Source organism: Heteronotia binoei, chromosome 13, assembly GCF_032191835.1.
Source record: "Heteronotia binoei isolate CCM8104 ecotype False Entrance Well chromosome 13, APGP_CSIRO_Hbin_v1, whole genome shotgun sequence".
In the NCBI taxonomy this organism is placed as follows: Eukaryota; Metazoa; Chordata; class Lepidosauria; order Squamata; family Gekkonidae; genus Heteronotia; species Heteronotia binoei.
In genome coordinates this window covers 8,337,701-8,356,604 of record NC_083235.1, presented here as the reverse complement: position 1 = coordinate 8,356,604, position 18,904 = coordinate 8,337,701, and the positions used below count along the sequence as shown (strand labels likewise).

At 46.7% G+C, this 18,904-nt stretch overlaps 1 protein-coding gene across 1 annotated transcript in view; it reads left to right on the top strand.

The window, feature by feature from the left end:
* Nucleotides 1-620: 620 nt before the first annotated feature.
* The window catches only part of PPP1R3F (protein phosphatase 1 regulatory subunit 3F), a 51,645-nt gene continuing 33,361 nt past the window's right edge, over nucleotides 621-18,904 (top strand). Inside the window, exons 1-2 of the mRNA XM_060253246.1 lie at nucleotides 621-636; nucleotides 14,439-15,648. Of these exons, the coding sequence (XP_060109229.1) occupies nucleotides 621-636; nucleotides 14,439-15,648 (1,226 nt within the window). The remainder of the gene's footprint in view (nucleotides 637-14,438; nucleotides 15,649-18,904) is intronic.

Genomic DNA, 18,904 nt, shown 5'->3' with positions numbered 1-18,904 from the left:
GAGAAGGGAGCACTCCCTGGAGAAGACCTTGAAGCTGGGAAAGACAGAAGGCAAAAGAAGAAGGGGACGGCAAAAGACGAGAAGGCTGGACAGTGTTACTGATGTGACTAACATGAATTTGAGAGGACGTTGGAGGATGGTGGAAGACAGGAGGGCCTGGCATTACTTGGTCCATGGGGTCACAAAGAGTCGGACTCGACTGTGTGACTGAACAACAACAAAAAAAGCTCACAATGTAGAATTTTTGCTCACAAGATCACTTAGGAGCCTGCCATTTACTTAAGAGTAGCTCACATAATCTGCCTTGAAGATCTGTGATGACAGAAGAACAGGTTATAAATGCTAGAAATAATTTAGTATTTTAATTTTTATCAATTTACTTCATTTATACCCTTCCTTTCTCCTCAGTGTGGACTCAAAATGGCTTATCTCACTCTCCTCTGTTTAAGCCTCACAACAACACCCTTGTAAGGTAGGTTAGGCTGAGTGGGTGTAACTGGCCCAAGGTGTCCCATGGCGGAATGGGGATTCAAACCCAAGTCTCTCAAATCCTGGTCTGACATTCCAGCCACTGCCTCACGCTGGGTCTCTCAACTAATAAAGAGACCGATGTATCCACAATGAAAGGCAAAATTGGTAAGTCTTCATAGTTCCAAAGATATTCCTAGAGTGTCCAGAATCAACGGCCTGTATGTATTTTAAATGCTGTGTGTGAACTTTCCTTTCAGGCTCTCCTGGTAATGAGCCCTTGAGGGGCAGTGACAATTATCACAGTGGGGGCTTTCCCTACTAGCAACCCAGTCCTTTGGAATGGGCTACCTAGAGAAATGTGGGGAGTGGTATTTCTGGCGATCATTGGCTTGGGAGAGGGGGAAGAAGATGTAAGGGTTTTTGGAAACCAACTTGCTTTGTTGACTTCCTGAAAACCTGCTATTGCCGGTTTGGGTGATTTCAACAGTTATGGTAATTGGTATACATGAAACTACTTTGACTATATTGCAGATAAGCATAAGAGAATATAAGAACATGAGAAGCCATGTTGGATCAGGCCAATGGTCCATCCAGTCCAACACTCTGTCACACAGTGGCCAGAAAAGTGCCAACAGGAGGTCCACCAGTGGGGCCAGAATACTAGGACACTAGAAGCCCTCCCAATGTAGATTACTTTGCACTTGGCCACATTGAATCTCATATGTCACATTGACGCCCACTCACCCATCATCAACAGATCCCTTTGGAGTGCCTCACAATCCTTCTTGGTTCTTCCCACCCTGAACAATTTAGTGTCACCTGCAAACTTAGCCACTTCACTGCTTACTTTCAACTCCAATCATTAATGAACAAGTTGAAAAGCAATGGATTCAGTACTGAGCCCTGTGGTACCACACTGCTTACCACCCTCCACAGCCTTGGGAGTCCGCAGTCACGAAGAGAAGAATCATGGGGCGGTGAAAATTGCCCATTTATACTCACTCTCTATTTCCTATTAATTAGCCTGTTTTTGATCCACAAGAGGACTTGTCCTTTTACTCCATGACTCTCGAGCTTACTAAGGAGCCTTTGATGAGGAACTTTATCAAAAGCTTTCTGGAAGTCAAGGTAAACAACATCAATTGGATCCCCCTTGTCAACATGTTTGTTCACCCCATGAAAGAACACTAACAGGTTAATGAGACAAGATCTTCCCTTGCAGAACCCATGCTGAGTCTTCCTCAATAACTTTTGTTCATCAGTGTGCCTACTAATTCTCTCTTTAATAACAGTTTTCACCAACTTTCCCAGTATTGACGCCAGACTGACTGTACTGTAATTTCCTGGATCTCCTCTGGAACCCTTTTAAAGATGGGGGTGACATTAGCTACCTTCCAGTCCTCAGGAATGGAAGCATCTTTAATGAAAGATGACATATTTTTGTCAGGAGATCCACAAGTTCACCTTTGAGTTCTTTCAGAACTCTTGGATGTATGCCATCTGGGCCTGGTGATTTTTTAAATTGTCTATCAGTCGTAGGACCTCCTCTCTCGTCACCTCAATCTGACTCAGGTATTCAACACCTCTCCCAAAATCAGCGGTTCTGGAGTGAGCAAGCACTTCTCATCTTCCATGGTGATGACGGAGGCAAAAAATGCATTTAGCTTCTCAGCCATTTCCCTATTCTCCTTCAGTAATCCTTTTACCCCTTGGTCATCCAAGGGCCCCACTGCCTTCCTGGCTGGTTTTCTGCTTCTAATGTATGTGAAGAAATTGAAGCAGTGTAGCAATATTTGAAATAAAATAAACACCCTACATTATTAGGGTGCACGCTGACATTAAAATTAGATGGGGTTTTGTTGTTGTTGTTTTCAATTGCCATCTTTGTTACCCACTTCGAACTGGCGAAAGTGGATCTTCGGCCTCAACCAAAGGACAATCCACGCAGAGCGCTTTGTCTAAGATTAAATGTGTGTCTAGTAAATGAGTGAGGTTAATTGACTGCAGCGCAAACAGCTGCCCGCATGGAGCTGTGAAACTTTCTGAAAGATATGTAAAATGAACTTGAGGGTGTATATCCAGATACTTGTGAATGCATAAATATGAGGGAGCCTCTGGTCTTCACATTCAGAAGAAGAAGAAGACGACTGCAGTTTTATACTCCGCCCTTCTCTCTGAGACTCAGAGCGGCTTACAATCTCCTATATCTTCTCCCCTCACAACAGACACCCCGTGAGGTAGGTGGGGCTGAGAGAGCCCTCCCAGAAGCTGCCCTTTCAAGGACAACCTCTGCGAGAGCTATGGCTGACCAAAGGCCATTCCAGCAGCTGCAAGGGGAGGAGTGGAGAATCAAACCCGGTTCTCCCAGATAAGAGTCCGCACGCTTAACCACTACACCAAACTGGCTCTTGTCTTCAGTAGTGGGATTTGTCTGTTTGGTATCCATGAAGAGAGAAGTCTACTCAGTCAAGGAAGATGTTATGAAAGGTGAATCACCATCATTCAGAACCTTTCTTGATTCCACGTAGCTTATCCCTGAACATTTGAGTCCATTGCTCTGTGTGAACATAACTCGAACCTTCTCAAAGACACTAAAATTTAACCTTTGGCACACACAAGGCCAGGTGATGCCACAAAGCATTCCAGAAGGGCCTGTTTCTAAGGCCAAGTCCCAAGGAGAGCCATCATGATGGCCTTACGATTATCCTGGAACAGCTAAGAACAGGACAATTAACCACTTCCTCCTGTGCCCACCCCCCTAATTTTCCTCAGCCCCCAATTATTGGGGGAGCATGAAACACTCCTGCCCCCTCACCTCAGCATGTCTTGGTGGCCTCATCCTGCTGATACGGTTTCCTCACAGCCCGTCTGATCGCTCGGCAGGTGTCGTAGACCGAAGAAGCACTCTGTGCGACTATACCTGAGACCACCTCATTTTATTGGTGTGGCCCTTTGCGTCATCCACAGAGCCCCGCCCTAAACATAGGGCAATGTCCCCCTCCGAAAAAGGTGGGGAAGATTTTGGGGAGAGACAGAGGGGGGACTTCCTTGATTTAGCTTCTCAGCTTTTCTTCCTTCCTTCTGGGGGCTATTTCTCATATACTTTTACAGAAGACACTCAAAATGGGTCATAAATACCTGAGGTAAGCAACCCTGCAACCTTTGAGCCAATGACAGACTTTCACTACCTCTTGTTGTTTTTCTCTTTCTCTCACCAAAAGTCCCGCCTGAGAAAGTGAAATCGTCCTATGAGCATCACAGAGCATGAGCCACTGTGGCGATCATGCTGGAAGACCCTAGTTATCTTTAGAAGTGGGATTTGCCTATTCCCCTTCAGAGTGTCTGGTATCCATGTAGAACCATGAAGAGAGAAGTCTATTCAGTCAAGAAAGATGTTATGAAGGGTGAATCACCATCATTACTTTAAAGAAACACACACACAACCAAGGGTATTCTGACACCTGAAAGATGGACCTGATGAATCTGACGAAGGGAATTCACATCCACAAGCACTTATGGTGGAAGAGTTAGATTCGTGTCCAATTGTACCTTAGAGACCACCACAATTTTCAGGGTGTGAGCTTGCGAGAGTCAATGCTCCTTTTGTTAAAAGCTCAGATTCTGGAAGTCTTGTTGGTTTTACGGTGCTATTGGACAAAAAATCTAACTGTTCTTACCACAGATGAACACAGCTACCCCCTGAAACTATCTTTATGCCAGAATAAAAACTGGTTACTCTTTAAGGTGCCGCTAGACACCAGCTTTTGAAAGCTCCTCATCAAGGTCACCATTACTCAGTTGTGACTTGACGGCACATACATACGAAAACACCAGCTTTACAGTTGTTGCCGTAACAGACTGACACGGTTATGCCTCTTGAACAAAAAGTATCTGCGCATATTGTAGAGGTAGGTAACAATGTTGGTTTAAAAAATTCAAAAAGATAAAACTCGTGTCATATCCAGGCCTCATTTTGGGCAGGAACTCAGGAACCTCTACATTTTATTGTGCTCTTCCTTTCTTACCTGCCCCCCACCCCGCCAATACTTGCTTCTGGGATTCATTGTTCAACCCCCCTATGAGAAGAATTTTGCTGAACTCTTAAGATTTGACAAACTTTCTCATATTTCCCCCCCACAAAAAATGGGAAAGTAATTAAAACATATAAAGCAGACAGATGGAAATCTTCATCATGCCATTGTGGCCACATAGGAGAAAGTCATTTAAAAAGTATGATGGGAGTAAGGTTTTGTTATGACAATTATAATTTAAGAAGCACTTTAAGGTAGAGGCTGAGCTGATCTAATTTAGTACACAGTCAGTCAGCCAGTCAAAAATTTATTGTGTATAGCCGTTGGCCATTACAAAACAGAACACAAACATAATTTAGTACCCCTTCCAGTAATGTCTGGTGTGTGTGACATATGCAAATGAGTTGTGCAAATGAGCTCCAGCACCCCTTTTTCTACGAAATGACCCCTGGTCATATCTTTTATTTAGACCAACCCAGAATGGAACAACGGAGGATGCAAATGTTTAAGTTCTCCAGGATTCTTTTGTCAGTGCCCGTTTGGAGACTCCTGCAGGTTTAAGATATGATGAAGAATTCTAGGCCAAATGCACTCTGACATTTTTTCCTTATGGGAAGAAGAAGGTGAGAACAACATCAGTTTCCGCTTTAAATTTCAAGATTTAAATTTCAAAATTTCAAGATTTCAAGAAGCCCGCTTGAAATCCACCAGAGAAAGGGCTTTCTCCGTTATGGCCCCTACATGGTGGAATCAGCTGCCGGAGGAGGTGAGGGCCCTGCGGGACCTTGTTCAGTTCCGCAGGGCCTGTAAGACAACCCTCTTCCGGCTAGCTTACACCTAGCTAAGATGAGAACTCAATGTAGCTTGCCAGACTTCTATTTTATATATATTTGGATTGTTTATTAGTTTTTAAGGTTTTATCTGTTTTAAATGTTTAACTGTTTACATATTTAAATATTGTTCAATTTTTATGTTCGACTAATTGTTGGAAGCCGCCCTGAGCCACTTGTGGGAAGGGCGGGATATAAATCCTAATAAATAAATAAATAAAATATTATTAAAAAATCAGTGGTGAATTAAAATGCCTCACTAATAGATATAGCACACAGGTCTCTTAAAAGGTAGAGAATGCAGGGCAAGTAATCTTTATATTAACAGTATTGTTAATATTGAGGTAAACTTTATAGTAACAATACTGGGAATTAATTCTGTTGATGGATTTAATGGCAGACAACCTGGGTAACATGACCTGGGCAGCACGAACATTCCAGAGGATATTTTGCTGCCCTTGAAATAACTATCTCTTTATGGACCAAATTCAGATAATTTGAAAATAGATAGAGGTTTCAGGTAGCCATGTTGGTCCAAAATAAAATCCAGAAACATTTATACTGGTATAATTTTTCACAGCCCGCTTCACAGAGGGGTTGTGGCTCAATGATGAAGCATCTGCTTGGCATGCAGAAAGTCCCAGGTTCAATTCCCAGCAACTCCAGTTAAAAGTATCAGGTTGTAGGTGATATGAAAAACCTCAGCCTAAGATCCTGGAGAGCCACTGCTAGCCTGAGTAGACAACAATGATTTTGATGAACCACTATGAGGCAGCTTTGTGTGTGTCCATGGGGGCTCTGGCTACAATCCATTTGCCACAAGACTCTTTTGCGCTTTGTGCTGCGGGCAAAAACCAACTCGCCGATCTTTCTGGAGTTTGCCATTCTATCAAGAGATATTTGGAACTCATTTTTTCCCCCTCTCCCAGAAAGGTAGATTAGCAAAGGCATGAATGGTAGTATATTCACACGCTCAGAGACACTAAAATAATTTCAGCACGCAAATACTGGAATAAAACAAAGTTTTGAGTCCAGTGGCAACTTTAAGACCAACGGAATTTAATTCTGGGTATAAGCTTTTACATGCATGCACCCGAAAGCTTATACCCAAAGTAAACTGTTGGTCTTAAGAGGTACCACTGGACTCAAATTTTGTCCTGTCGTTGTTGTTCAGGGACTGAACAGGGATTTTTTTTTATCTCATTACATATGCTAAACCCATTCTCACCGAGTATAACTATATATTTACAGTATTCCAATGTATTTCTCTTTTAGAATAGTGTATCAAAATAATGTTTTTTTTGTATTGACACACTCAAATAATGGATATTGGCTGTTTATCTCATTACATATACTAACCCCATCGTCCACTATATTTCAATGTGTTTTTTTATCTAAATCTAATAAATAATAATAATAATAATACTTTTTATTTATATCCCGCCCTCCCCGCTGAAGCAGGCTCAGGGCGGCTCACAACATGCAAATACAATGTACAGTAAAACCATATGTGATAGTTACAATTACAATTATAAAATCATCCTTAAAACAATAAAACAACTTGTATTAAAATTAACATTATGGTGCTATGGCTAAGGTCTTCTATAGAATTCAGTGACTAGAACATAAAACATATCCAGCGAGACTTTCTTGGCTCGGTGTTAAGTGAAGGCTATTTTAAAGAGTTAGGTCTTGCAGGCCCTGCGGAATTGGTCTAGACATCACAGGGCCCGCACCTCCTCCGGGAGTTGGTTCCACAGTAAGGGAGCTGCTATGGAGAAGGCCCGATCCCGGGTGGTCTTCAATCTGGCCTCCCTTGGCCCAGGGATATTCAACTGGTTCTTTCCAGCTGACCTCAGCGCTCTCTGGGGTTCAAATCTACACACTGCAATAGAAACTATGGAACTTTGTTTAGGGTACGGGGAATTCTCCAGGGGAAACCTAATAATTCACAGGTCCTATAATAAGCTTTCAGACCCAGAACAATGACTCCTTATGGGTTTCCTGATAGCAATCATAATATAAAGTAGGATTGCCAAGTTCAATTAACGAACTATCTAGGGACTTTGGGGGTGGAGCTAGGAGCAAGGGTGTGACAAGCATAAGTGAACTCCAAAGGGAGTTCTGGCCATCACATTTAAAGGGACCGCACACCTTTTAAAATGCCTTCCCACCGTGGGAAATAATGAAGGATAAGGGTACCTTCTTCTGGGGCTCATAAAATTAGACCCCCTGGTCCAATCCTTTTGAACCTTGGAGAGTGTTTTGGGGAGAGGCACTATGCTGAAAATATGGTGCCTCTATCTCAAAAAACAGGCCCCCCAGATATCCGTGGATCAATTATTTGTTATATCCTATGGGCATCGGTCTCCATAGGGGAAAAGAGTGGCCAGCAGACATTTCCCTCCCTCTCCCCCTCCCCCCCCCGCTTTCTGATGACCCTGAAGCAGGGACAGGGCCTCCAAACTGAGGGATCCCTTGCCCCCACTTGGGGATTGGCAACCCTAGTATAAGGAGGAGGATTGTAAAGACTAATGTTTTTATTCTAGCGTAAACATCTGCAGACTAGACTCACTTGATCAGATATGTGCAGTGACTCATCTCTAAGAGGAGAGATGTCTGTATGTTATCTATATATCTCTATCTGTAATGGTTAGAAGCAAAATAAACTGTGGGATCAAAGGGCTAGGAGATTCAGGCAGAACACACGAGACATAATTAAGCACAATTCAAATGTAATCGAGAAAATTACAGAGATCCTGTAATCCGACTTGAGTTTCAGCAAGAGAGGTGAACTATAAATAAAGTAACTAATAGCAACAAGAACAATAACAACAATTGGTGATAATCTTGCAGTCCTTTTATAGAGGCTTATCTATAGACGTGCCATCGTTGTTGTTTTTAGATTTAAAGTTTTTATTGATTTTCCATGAAAATAAAAGGAAGGGGAATTAGAAATAGAATAGAAGTGAAAGATACAAAGCTAAGCAAAGAAAATAAAGAAATAAAGGCAGTACATTCTGCATGTTGCTATATCACTACACATAACAAGACCATAGAGTATTTCAATAAACTCAAAATAGAATCAACATAACCAGTATTGTATGGCAATTGTAAGTTCACGCCTGTACTTATCTAAATTGGATCATATTCTCAATATATGCTATAATACACCGTTAATATTCATATCAGCTAATTTCATTCAAAAACTGTCTGTTTTTTTGTTTTAATTCTGTTATCTCTTCCTTTCTTTCTGTTTGGAGTAATTACAACTTGAAAAAAAAAATCTCACAGTCGTATTTCACTGTATGGAGAGGGAAACTGCTGAATTACCAATTATGATGGAACTTGAAACAAACACTTCCCTGGGACTGAACAGGAATATTGGTTTTTTATCTCGTTACATATGCTAAACCCATTCTCACCAAGTATATCTAGTATTCCAATATAGTTATCTTTTAAGAGAGTGCTGTGATCCGGCTGTCGAAATCTGCTTGTAATCCCCGGGCCAAAGGAGGCCCAGTTGAAGTCAACTAGGGACAGGGCCTTCTCAATCACAGCCCCTTGCTGGTGGAACCAGCTACCGGAAGAGGTCAGGGCCCTGCGGGACTTTGGACAGTTCCACAGGGCCTGTAAGACATTCCTCTTCCGGTTGGCTTATAACTGACCGGCATTGAAATATTCTGAAGGAAGACAATAAGATAGCAACTGACATTGACTGATACATTGATATTCTGGTTGTTTTAATTATGTAAATTATTATTGTATTTTAAATTTTTAAACCCTATTGTTAGAATTATTGTGCTGTGAGCCGCCCTGAGCCCGCCTCGGTGGGGTAGGGCGGGATATAAATGAAATGAAATAATAGTGCATCAAAATAATGTTTTTTGTATTGACATACTCAAATAAGGGATATTGGTTGTTTATCTCATTACATATACCAGGGGTGGCCAACAGTAGCTCTCCAAATGTTTTTTTGCCTACAACTCCCATCAGCCCCAGCCATTGGCCATGCTAGCCGGGGCTGATGGGAGTTGTAGGCAAAAAAACATCTGGAGAGCTATTGTTGGCCACCCCGACATATACTAAACCCATCATCCACTATATTGTAATGTATTCTTTTTTTCTAATGGCAAACTAGAATGTTTATAATGTTACATTTTTAAAAGTAAAACAGATGGACAGGAACACTTCTGGGAAAGACAAGTCCTAAGTTTAACCCAGACTTGCAACAAGCAATAGTGAATAGAGCAATTAACATACTACATTTATTACCTTATGACATTTTCACCATCATTCTCCCATTCTGATGTTACTGTTTTATTGGTTTCCCTCCCAAATGCTATCCAGACCAAACGTTCTTTCAGTTTGTTAATTTCACTATTTTGCCACTGGATTCTGACTTGGTACCACTTCGCAATCTTAACCACTGGCCACCAGCTATATGTAGCTCTGCTCACTGCACCCCATTCCTTATCTGATGAAGCGTGCATGCGTACGAAAGCTTACATTCTGAATAAAACTTTGCTGGTCTTAAAGGTGCTACTGGAGTCCTACTTTGTTCTACTGTATTATACTGCGATTTTTAGTGTGAGATTCTCTAGCTGTGTGGGTTAGATATATTGCACTATTCTAGTCACTGCATTGTTTTCGAGTACCAGTTTACACAGGCAGGTATGCTACATTTGAAACAAATAAAACCACAACCCCAGCCTAATTTGTCAATCAGCTCCCGTTTTGCTCCCCTTCTTAACATTCATAATAATAATTGAGGAACGCCAGTTACGCGCACAGAGTATTTCGTTATTTCCTACCCACAAACACTTTACTTTGAGATTATGCTCGTACTATCTGAACCTACTAGGAGGAAGTCCTTTAGAGCAGGGGTTCCCAACCCCCCCGTCCATGGACCATTCCCAGTTCATGGTCTGTCAGCAACCGGGCCATGAATTGTATAATTATTGCATTATATATCACAATGTAGTAGAAGTAGTGGTCGTCGTCGTCATCATCATCTTTTTTTTTTAATTTTTATATTAACTCTTGTAAAATTGACCATTACAACATATGAATGTTAGAATTACAAATAACCCTCCCCCCCCCGCAACCCTCCCCATCTTCTCTTAGTCTTTCCCCCTCAGCCAAGGGCACAAAGTCCTGATCTTCCACTGAATGTCCTTCCTTGTTTCTCCCAAGATCCATTCTAAATAAGGGTTCCATCTGGTCTCGATTTCCTTGGCTTTATCTTCCCACGTGGAATCCTTGTTGATTGTTGCCACGATGTCAGACTGTATGTAATCAAACAAATAGTTGTGCCAGATTTCTATTGACCATTTACTTTTATCTTTCCACCCCAAAGCGATGACCGCCTTCCCTGCTAATATCATTGCCTTGACAAGGTTTTGAGTGGGTCTACTTAGTGCCGGACTTCCTATTGTGCTTAACTCCATCATCATCATCAATATCATCATCAATCAGGGCGCTTTTTCTTTTTTTTCTTTTAAAAGTTTTATTAGTTTCAAGAAATTAGGGATAAAGAATAGGGGCGGATGGAAAAGAAAAGTACGTATTAAACTTTTTCTGTATAGAAAATACCTTCAAAGAATACAGGTCTGCATCTGCAATCTTTTCTTAAAATACATAAATTGTCAGTTATTATTATCTCTAAACTATACATCATCAACATTATAGTATTTTTATGTTATAAATCTTTTCGTTGTAATGTCTATTGATTTTGACAAATCCAATAAAGGCAATCTTGTAGTACAGAGTATAGGGAAAAAGGAGATATAAGTTCACACCAGGGAAGAGTCTGGAGTATCTAGCCAGGCATAAAATTTCATCCAATATTTTCTTGCTTCTTCCTTAGATTTCCCAGTCATCAACTGGGACAAAAAAATCTAGCTCAGCTGTTTCCAGAATTTTTCCCACCAAGTCCCTTCTCATGGGAATTTCCTGAGATTTCCATCTCTGCGCCAGAAGCAACCTGGCTGCTGTATTGAAATGTGCCAACGGATGTCTCATTTCTTTGGAATAATCCCCAGGAAATATATTCAATAAAAACAATTCTGGTTTGAATTGAATCTGTGTCTTCATGATTTTCTGAGCTAGTTCATGCACCATTTTCCAATCGTCCTTCAGCATCTCACATGTCCATCTCTCTCTCGGCTTGACTTCGCGAACGAAGATTTAAGAAGGGTGCAGTAGTCCACGTCTGCTGCAGGCTCGCTGGTGGCTGAAGACCAATGCGGGACAGGCAGATCCGGCCACAGTGGCTGCAGGGAAAAGTCTGATTTGGGGTTGGTGCTGTAGCAGTGCGATTCTTCTTTAATCTCCTTTTGTCCTCAAGACCAGCTATGCGTGCGTTCTCAAAGGAAGAGACAGCCTGGTGGATGGTGTGCCTCCATGCTTTGCGATCTGAGGCTAGGTCAGACCACTGGTGATGGTTAATGCGACAGGTGCCAAGGGATTTCTTCAAGGAGTCCTTGTACCTCTTCTTTGGTGCCCCTCTATTTCGATGGCCGGTGGAAAGTTCGCCATACAGGGCAATCTTGGGAAGGCGGTGGTTTTCCATCCTGGAAATATGCCCTGCCCAGCGCAGCTGCGTCTTCAACAGTAGTGCCTCGATGCTTGTAACCTCCGCCCGCTTGAGGACTTCAGTGTTGGTCACAAAGTCACTCCAGTGGATGTTGAGGATGGTGCGAAGGCAGCGCTGATGAAAGCGCTCAAGGAGTCGCAGGTGATGACGGTATAAAACCCACGATTCGGAGCCGTAGATGAGGGTTGTCATCACAACCGCTTTGTAAACATTGATCTTTGTGCCTTTTTTCAGATGCTTGTTGCTCCACACTCTTTTATGCAGTCGGCCAAATGCACGGTTTGCCTTTGCCAGCCTATTGTCAATCTCCTTGTCGATCTTGGCGTCTGAGGAGATGATGCACCCCAGGTAGCTGAACTGCTGGACTGTCTTCAAAACTGATTCACCCACAGTGATGCAAGGAGGGTGATAATCTTCCTGGGATGCAGGCTGGTGGAGAACTTCTGTCTTCTTCAGACTAACTTCTAGGCCGAATAGCTCGGCAGCCTCTGCAAAGCAGGACATCATATGCTGCAGAGCTGATACCGAGTGGGAGAATCACACTGCTACAGCACCAACCCCAAATCAGACTTTTCCCTACAGCCACTGTGGCCGGACCTGCCTGTCCCGCATTGGTCTTGTCAGCCACCAGCGAGCCTGCAGCAGACATGGACTACTGCACCTTTCTTAAATCTTCGTTCGCGAAGTCAAGCCGAGAGAGACCAAAGTCCAACAGGTTTGGAGAACCATTCGTGCAAACTGGAGAGACGTAACATGTTATGTGAGCTTTTGCCTTAAGCACGGGTTCCAGAACATAAGAAAAGCGGCCAGTAGAAGGGTGAATGAAACACGGACTGAACCTAGGACCCGTGTCACCGCACCTGTTGGATTTCAGACTGCTACCCAAGCAAGAAGTAGCACACGCCGTACCTGTTGGATTTTGGACTGCTACTGTTAGAGCAATTCCTCAGTGGAACAGGCTTTGTTGGGAGGTGGTGGGCTCTCTTTCCTTGGAGGTTTTTCAACAGAGGCTAGATGGCCATTTGACAGCAATGAAGATCCTGTGAATTTAGGGGGAAGCGTTTGTGAGTTTCCTGCATTGTGCAGGGGGTTAGACTAGATGACCCTAGAGGTCCCTTCCAACTCTATGATTCTACCCAAGCAAGTAGTAGCGCACGCCATACCTGTTGGATTTTGGACTGCTACTCAAGCAAGAAGTAGCACATTTATTGGTACCGCACACGCTATCAACGAAAGGATACAGACAGTGGACTTTGGTACCATTACAGCAATTGGAAATTAATTTGTATTTTGAGTTGTGCTGTATTCATGGACACTTGTAAGAATTTTGGTGAAGAATACATGAATGGATTATAAGAAATATCTGTGGAGCAATTATTTGCAATATATAAGTAACACGGTGGTTTATTTCAGTCGTTACTAATCAGGACACTGTGATTTCCGGTTTTGCTCATCTGGGGATAGGCAACCCTACCCCCCCCCCCTGCAGTCATGCTAGGGTTGCCAAGTCCAATTCAAGAAATATCTGGGGACTTTGGGGGTGGAGCCAGGATCAAGGGTGTGACAGGCATAACCGCACACCTTTTCAATGCCTCCCCTCCACTGGAAATTATGAAGGGGAGGGGCACTTTCTTTGGGGGTTCATAGAATTGGACCCCCTGGGTCAATCCTTTTGAAACTTGGAGGGTACTTTGGGGAGAGGCGTTGGATGCTATACTCCACATTTGGGGCCTCTACCTCAAACCCCACCCCCCCATCCCAGATCAAATTCTCCATTATCCCCTATGGGAATCGGTCTCCATAGGGAATAATGGAGTTCCCAGCAGATGTCCCCCCCCCTGCTTTATGATGACCCTGACACGGGGGGGAGGGCTTCCAAACCGGGGGATCCCCTGCCCCCACCTGGGGATTGGCAACCCCCCAAAAGTCCCCCCACCCCCTTTAGCCATTGCAGTGCTAGGGTTGCAAAGTCCAATTCAAGAATTATCTAAGGACTTTTGGTGTGGAGCCTGGAGACTTTGGGGGTGGAGCCAGGAGACTTTGGCTGTGGAGCCAGGAAGAAGCACGATTGAACTCCAAAGGGAGTTCTGGCTATCACATTTCAAGGGACCGCACACCTTTTCAATGCCTCCCCTCCACTGGAAAAAATGAAGGCTGGGGCACCTCCTTTGGAGGTTCATAGAATTGGACCCTCTGGGTCAATCCTTTAGAAACTTGGAGGGTACTTTGGGGAGAGGCGTTGGAAGCCATGCTCCAAATTTGGGGCCTCTACCTCAAAAAAACAAACAAAACAAACAAAAAGCCCCCAGAGAGCCCCAGATACCCGCGGGTCAAATTCTCCATTATCCCCTACGGGAATCGCTCTCCGTGGGGAATCACGGCGTGCCCAGCGGATGTCCCCCCTCCCCCTGCTTTGTGATGACCCTGAAGCGGGGTGGGGGAGCCTCCAAACCGGGGGATCCCCTGCCCCCACCTGGGGATTGGCAAGCCTCCCCCCACCCTCCCTAGCCATTGCAGCCGTGCAGAGAGCCTCGCAGCCCAGGCCCCGAGCCAAGCCGGGCGCTCGCCCCTCCGCAGCCGCCGCCTCCTCCTCCTCCAGCCTCGCTCCACCTCCCTCTCCGCCCGGCTCGCTCCACCCCCGGCTCGGCGGCGGCGTCGCTGCCGTCCCCCCCTCCCCGAGCAGCGGCAGCAGCAGGCCGGGCCCGGGAAAGCAGCGGCCGCCCCAGCGCCGTCCTCCTCCAAGCCGCCGCCCGCCCGCCATGGCCCGCGCGGGGGCCTCCTCTTTCTCCTCGCTGCTGCCGCCCCTGAGCCTCGAGGGAGACGAGGACGACGACGACGAGGAGGAGGAGGAGGAAGAGGAGCCGCCCCCGTCGCGGGCCTTGGTGCCCCGCTCCTCCCCGGTGCCCCGGCCCCAGCACCCGCCCGCGCCTGGCAACGGCAGCTCCTCAGACGAGGAGGCCCCGCTCTCCCAGCAGGCCCCGCAGAATGGCCATGGGCAGCCCTCCCAGAATCCTCCGGGGCAACCAGAGGCCTGCTCCCCTCAGGGAGCCCTCCCGCCCACCGCTGGGCGCCACGTGCTCTTCGCCGACGCCCTGGGCCTGCCCTTGGCCCGCTGGCGGCGCTACCAGCCCTGGCCCCCGCCCTCCCCCGAGTCACCCCCTGAGGTGGTGGCGGCGACGGATGCCCTCCCGCCCCCCGGCCTCTATTTGCTGCCCTCCTTCGTGCTGGCCCCGCCGGGGCAAGGCGAGGAGCAGAGGCTGGAGCGGCTGCGCCAGAGCAAGGTGGAGCTGGAGGAGGTGTTGCCCCCCGAGGCGGGGGAGCCCCGGGTGCTGAGGGGCACCGTGAGGGTGCTCAACGTCTCCTACCGCAAGGCGGTGCACGTGCGGGCCAGCCGGGACCGGTGGCAGAGTCACCGGGACTACCCGGCCCTCTACATCCCCGACGGCTCGCCGGACGGAGGCCTGACCGACCGTTTCGCCTTCCGCCTGGACTTTGGGGGGGAGGAGGAGGAGGAGGAAGATGAGGAGGAAGGAGGGGCCCGGCTGGATTTTGTGGTGCGCTACCAGACGGACGAAGGGGTCTACTGGGCCAACAACCAGGGCCGGAATTACAGCGTGGTGCTCAAGGGAGCCGGGCCTTCCCTGGGTCAACCCAAGCGGCCTGGCAAAGAGGGCGAATCGCGACGGCTCAAGAGCTGTATGAGGCCGATCAAAATCAGGTAATGTCTCTCGACACCCTCCATCCTGCTGCCTGAACATGACGCATCCATCAGTTCCCTTGCCCTGATCCAAGACATTGCCATCCATGCTCCCTGTGTTCCTAATTCATGCGTTGGATTCAGCCTTAATTGCCCGTTAACCTCTGTCCTTTTTCTCGTCTGGAGACTGGCGGGTCCTGGTTTGTAAGGGCCCCGCTTGCGGTGGTAACAAACGCGTGGAGATTGAGTTCTTGCTTTGTCTTTTAGATTCAAGGTTTGAAGAGACAGCACTGTCTACAGTTTTTTGGTCGTGGGAGAAAGGAAAGTGTGACTTATTAAGTGCACAAATTAGCTCAATTCATGCGCTACCCCGTTGACTCTCTTCCCTCCCGCTCTTCCTTATCTAGGCTGCTCCAGCAGTGATCCTACAGAATGTACCTCTGGTTGCCAGTAGAGGTGTGAGCCAGCCCTCTTCCCAGTTAGGGCCTTTTCACTTACGACACCAAAACTTGGTTTAGGCATACAGCAAAACCATGGTTAACTACCCATGATTAGTATGATCCTCTGAATATAAGCAGATCCACTAACTGAATGCAGGCCGCTCTGCTAACTGGTTCGTTAAGATCCGTAGAATCAGTATCTGAAACCATGGTTTGAGCTGGTTTGTTAACCATGGTTTAGTATGATGTAACAAATGTGGACCATCTAACCTGTTCTCGTGTGCTGTCCTTAAACACTATGCTTAACTGGTGCTGATCCAGAACAAAAGCGATTAAATCAGATTTGTTGAACTAAAGATTCAGATGCTTTCAAGCCAGGTCTCCTTTTTGAAAACTAACCGTGGTTTGCTTTATGTCTGAGCCAAGTCTAGAAGCAGCGCTATATCATACATGTGAATGTCGTTAATGCAAGATTGAAAGAGGACCGTTGTTTCAAACGAGCATGTGTGTACCCTGGTTTTACGCTAAGGTGGTAGACAATAAAGAGCACTTTCAGGAGCATCCTAGAATTTATGTGAGGCATGTAGCAGCTCCAGATCTTCTGGGGTTTCTTGCAGCAAGCATATCAGGTGTGGCGGACCACATGCAAACATGCTTTTGAACTTCTGGGAGGTTCCTTGATTGGGCCACACGTCTCTTTGGGCCTGTCTGGGAGGTTGAAACTTGCATCTGGACTGTACTGCTGCATTTGCAAAGCAAGGGCTCACATCACTGAATCCTTCCCCAGACAAAACGGACTGAGACTGATTTCCCTCCACGCAGCAACAAGATGTCCAAGAAGAGGTTCCAGATGAATCTCCCTAGCTGTAAAACTCCTAGCATTGCTGACAATGTGGAGATGACAAATGCCTAACCCCCATAACAGAAGCTGGAGGAGCTTGGTTCAGTGGAAGAGCATCTGCTTGGCATGCAGAAGGTCCCAGATTCAGTCCCCAGCATCTCCAGTTAAAAGGACCAGGCAGAAGGTGATGGGAAAGATCTTAGCGTGAGACCCTGGCTCAGTGGCAGAGCCTCTGCTCGGCATGAAGAAGGTTCCAAGTTCAATCCCCGGCATCTCCAGTTAGAAAGGACCAGGCAGGAGGTAATGGGAAAGACCTGAGACCCTGGCTCAGTGGAAGAGCCTCTGCTTGGCATGCAGAAGGTTCCAGGTTCAATCCCCGGCATCTCCAGTTAAAAGGACCAGACAGGAGATGATGAGAAAGACCTTGACCTGAGACCCTGGCTCAGTGGCAGAGCCTCTGCTTGGCATGAAGAAGGCCCCAGGTTCAATCCCCGGCATCTCCAGTTAGAAAGGACCAGGCAGGAGATGATGGGAAAGACCTGAGACCCTGGCTCAGTGGAAGAGCCTCTGCTTGGCATGCAGGAGGTTCCAGGTTCAATCCCTGGCATCTCCAGTTAAAAGGACCAGGCAGGAGATGATGAGAAAGACCTTAACCTGAGACCCTGGCTCAGTGGCAGAGCCTCTGCTTGGCATGAAGAAGGCCCCAGGTTCAATCCCAGCATCTCCAGTTAGAAAGGACCAGGAAGGAGGTGATGGGAAAGACCTTGACCTGAGACCCTGGCTCAGTGGAAGAGCCTCTGCTCGGCATGCAGAAGGTTCCAAGTTCAATCCCTGGAATCTTCAGTTAAAATGACCAGGCAGGAGGGGATGGGAAGGACCTTGACCTGAGACCCTGGCTCAGTGGCAGAGCCTCTGCTTGGCATGAAGAAGGCCCCAGGTTCAATCCCAGCATCTCCAGTTAGAAAGGACCAGGAAGGAGGTGATGGGAAAGACCTTGACCTGAGACCCTGGCTCAGTGGCAGTGCCTCTGCTTGGCATGCAGAAGGTTCCAGGTTCAATCCCTGGCATCTCTAGTTAGAAAGAACCAGGCAGGAGGTGATGGGAAAGACCTGAGACCCTGGCTCAGTGGCAGAGCCTCTGCTTGGCATGCAGAAGGTTCCAGGTTCAATCCCTGGCATCTCTAGTTAGAAAGAACCAGGCAGGAGGTGATGGGAAAGACCTGAGACCCTGGCTCAGTGGCAGAGCCTCTGCTTGGCATGCAGAAGGTTCCAGGTTCAATCCCTGGCATCTCCAGTTAAAAGGACCAGGCAGGAGATGATGAGAAAGACCTTAACCTGAGACCCTGGCTCAGTGGCAGGGCATCTGCTTGGCATGAAGAAGGCCCCAGGTTCAATCCCAGCATCTCCAGTTAGAAAGGACCAGGAAGGAGGTGATGGGAAAGACCTTGACCTGAGACCCTGGCTCAGTGGAAGAGCCTCTGCTCGGCATGCAGAAGGTTCCAAGTTCAATCCCTGGAATCTTCAGTTAAAATGACCAGGCAGGAGGGGATGGGAAGGACCTTGACCTGAGACCCTGGCTCAGTGGCAGAGCCTCTGCTTGGCATGAAGAAGGCCCCAGGTTCAATCCCCAGCATCTCCAGTTAGAAAGGACCAGGAAGGAGGTGATGGGAAAGACCTTGACCTGAGACCCTGGCTCAGTGGCAGAGCCTCTGCTTGGCAGGCAGAAGGTCCCAGGTTCAATCCCCGGCATCTCCAGTTAGAAAGAACCAGTCAGGATGTGATGGGAAAGACCTGAGACCCTTGCTCAGTGGCAGAGCCTCTGCTCAGCATGCAGAAGGTTCCAAGTTCAATCCCCGGCACCTCCAGTTAGAAAGGACAAGGCAGGAGGTGATGGGAAAGACCTGAGACCCTGGCTCAGTGGCAGAGCCTCTGCTTGGCATGCAGAAGGTCCCAGGTTCACTCCCTGGAATCTTCAGTTAAAACGACCAGGCAGGGGG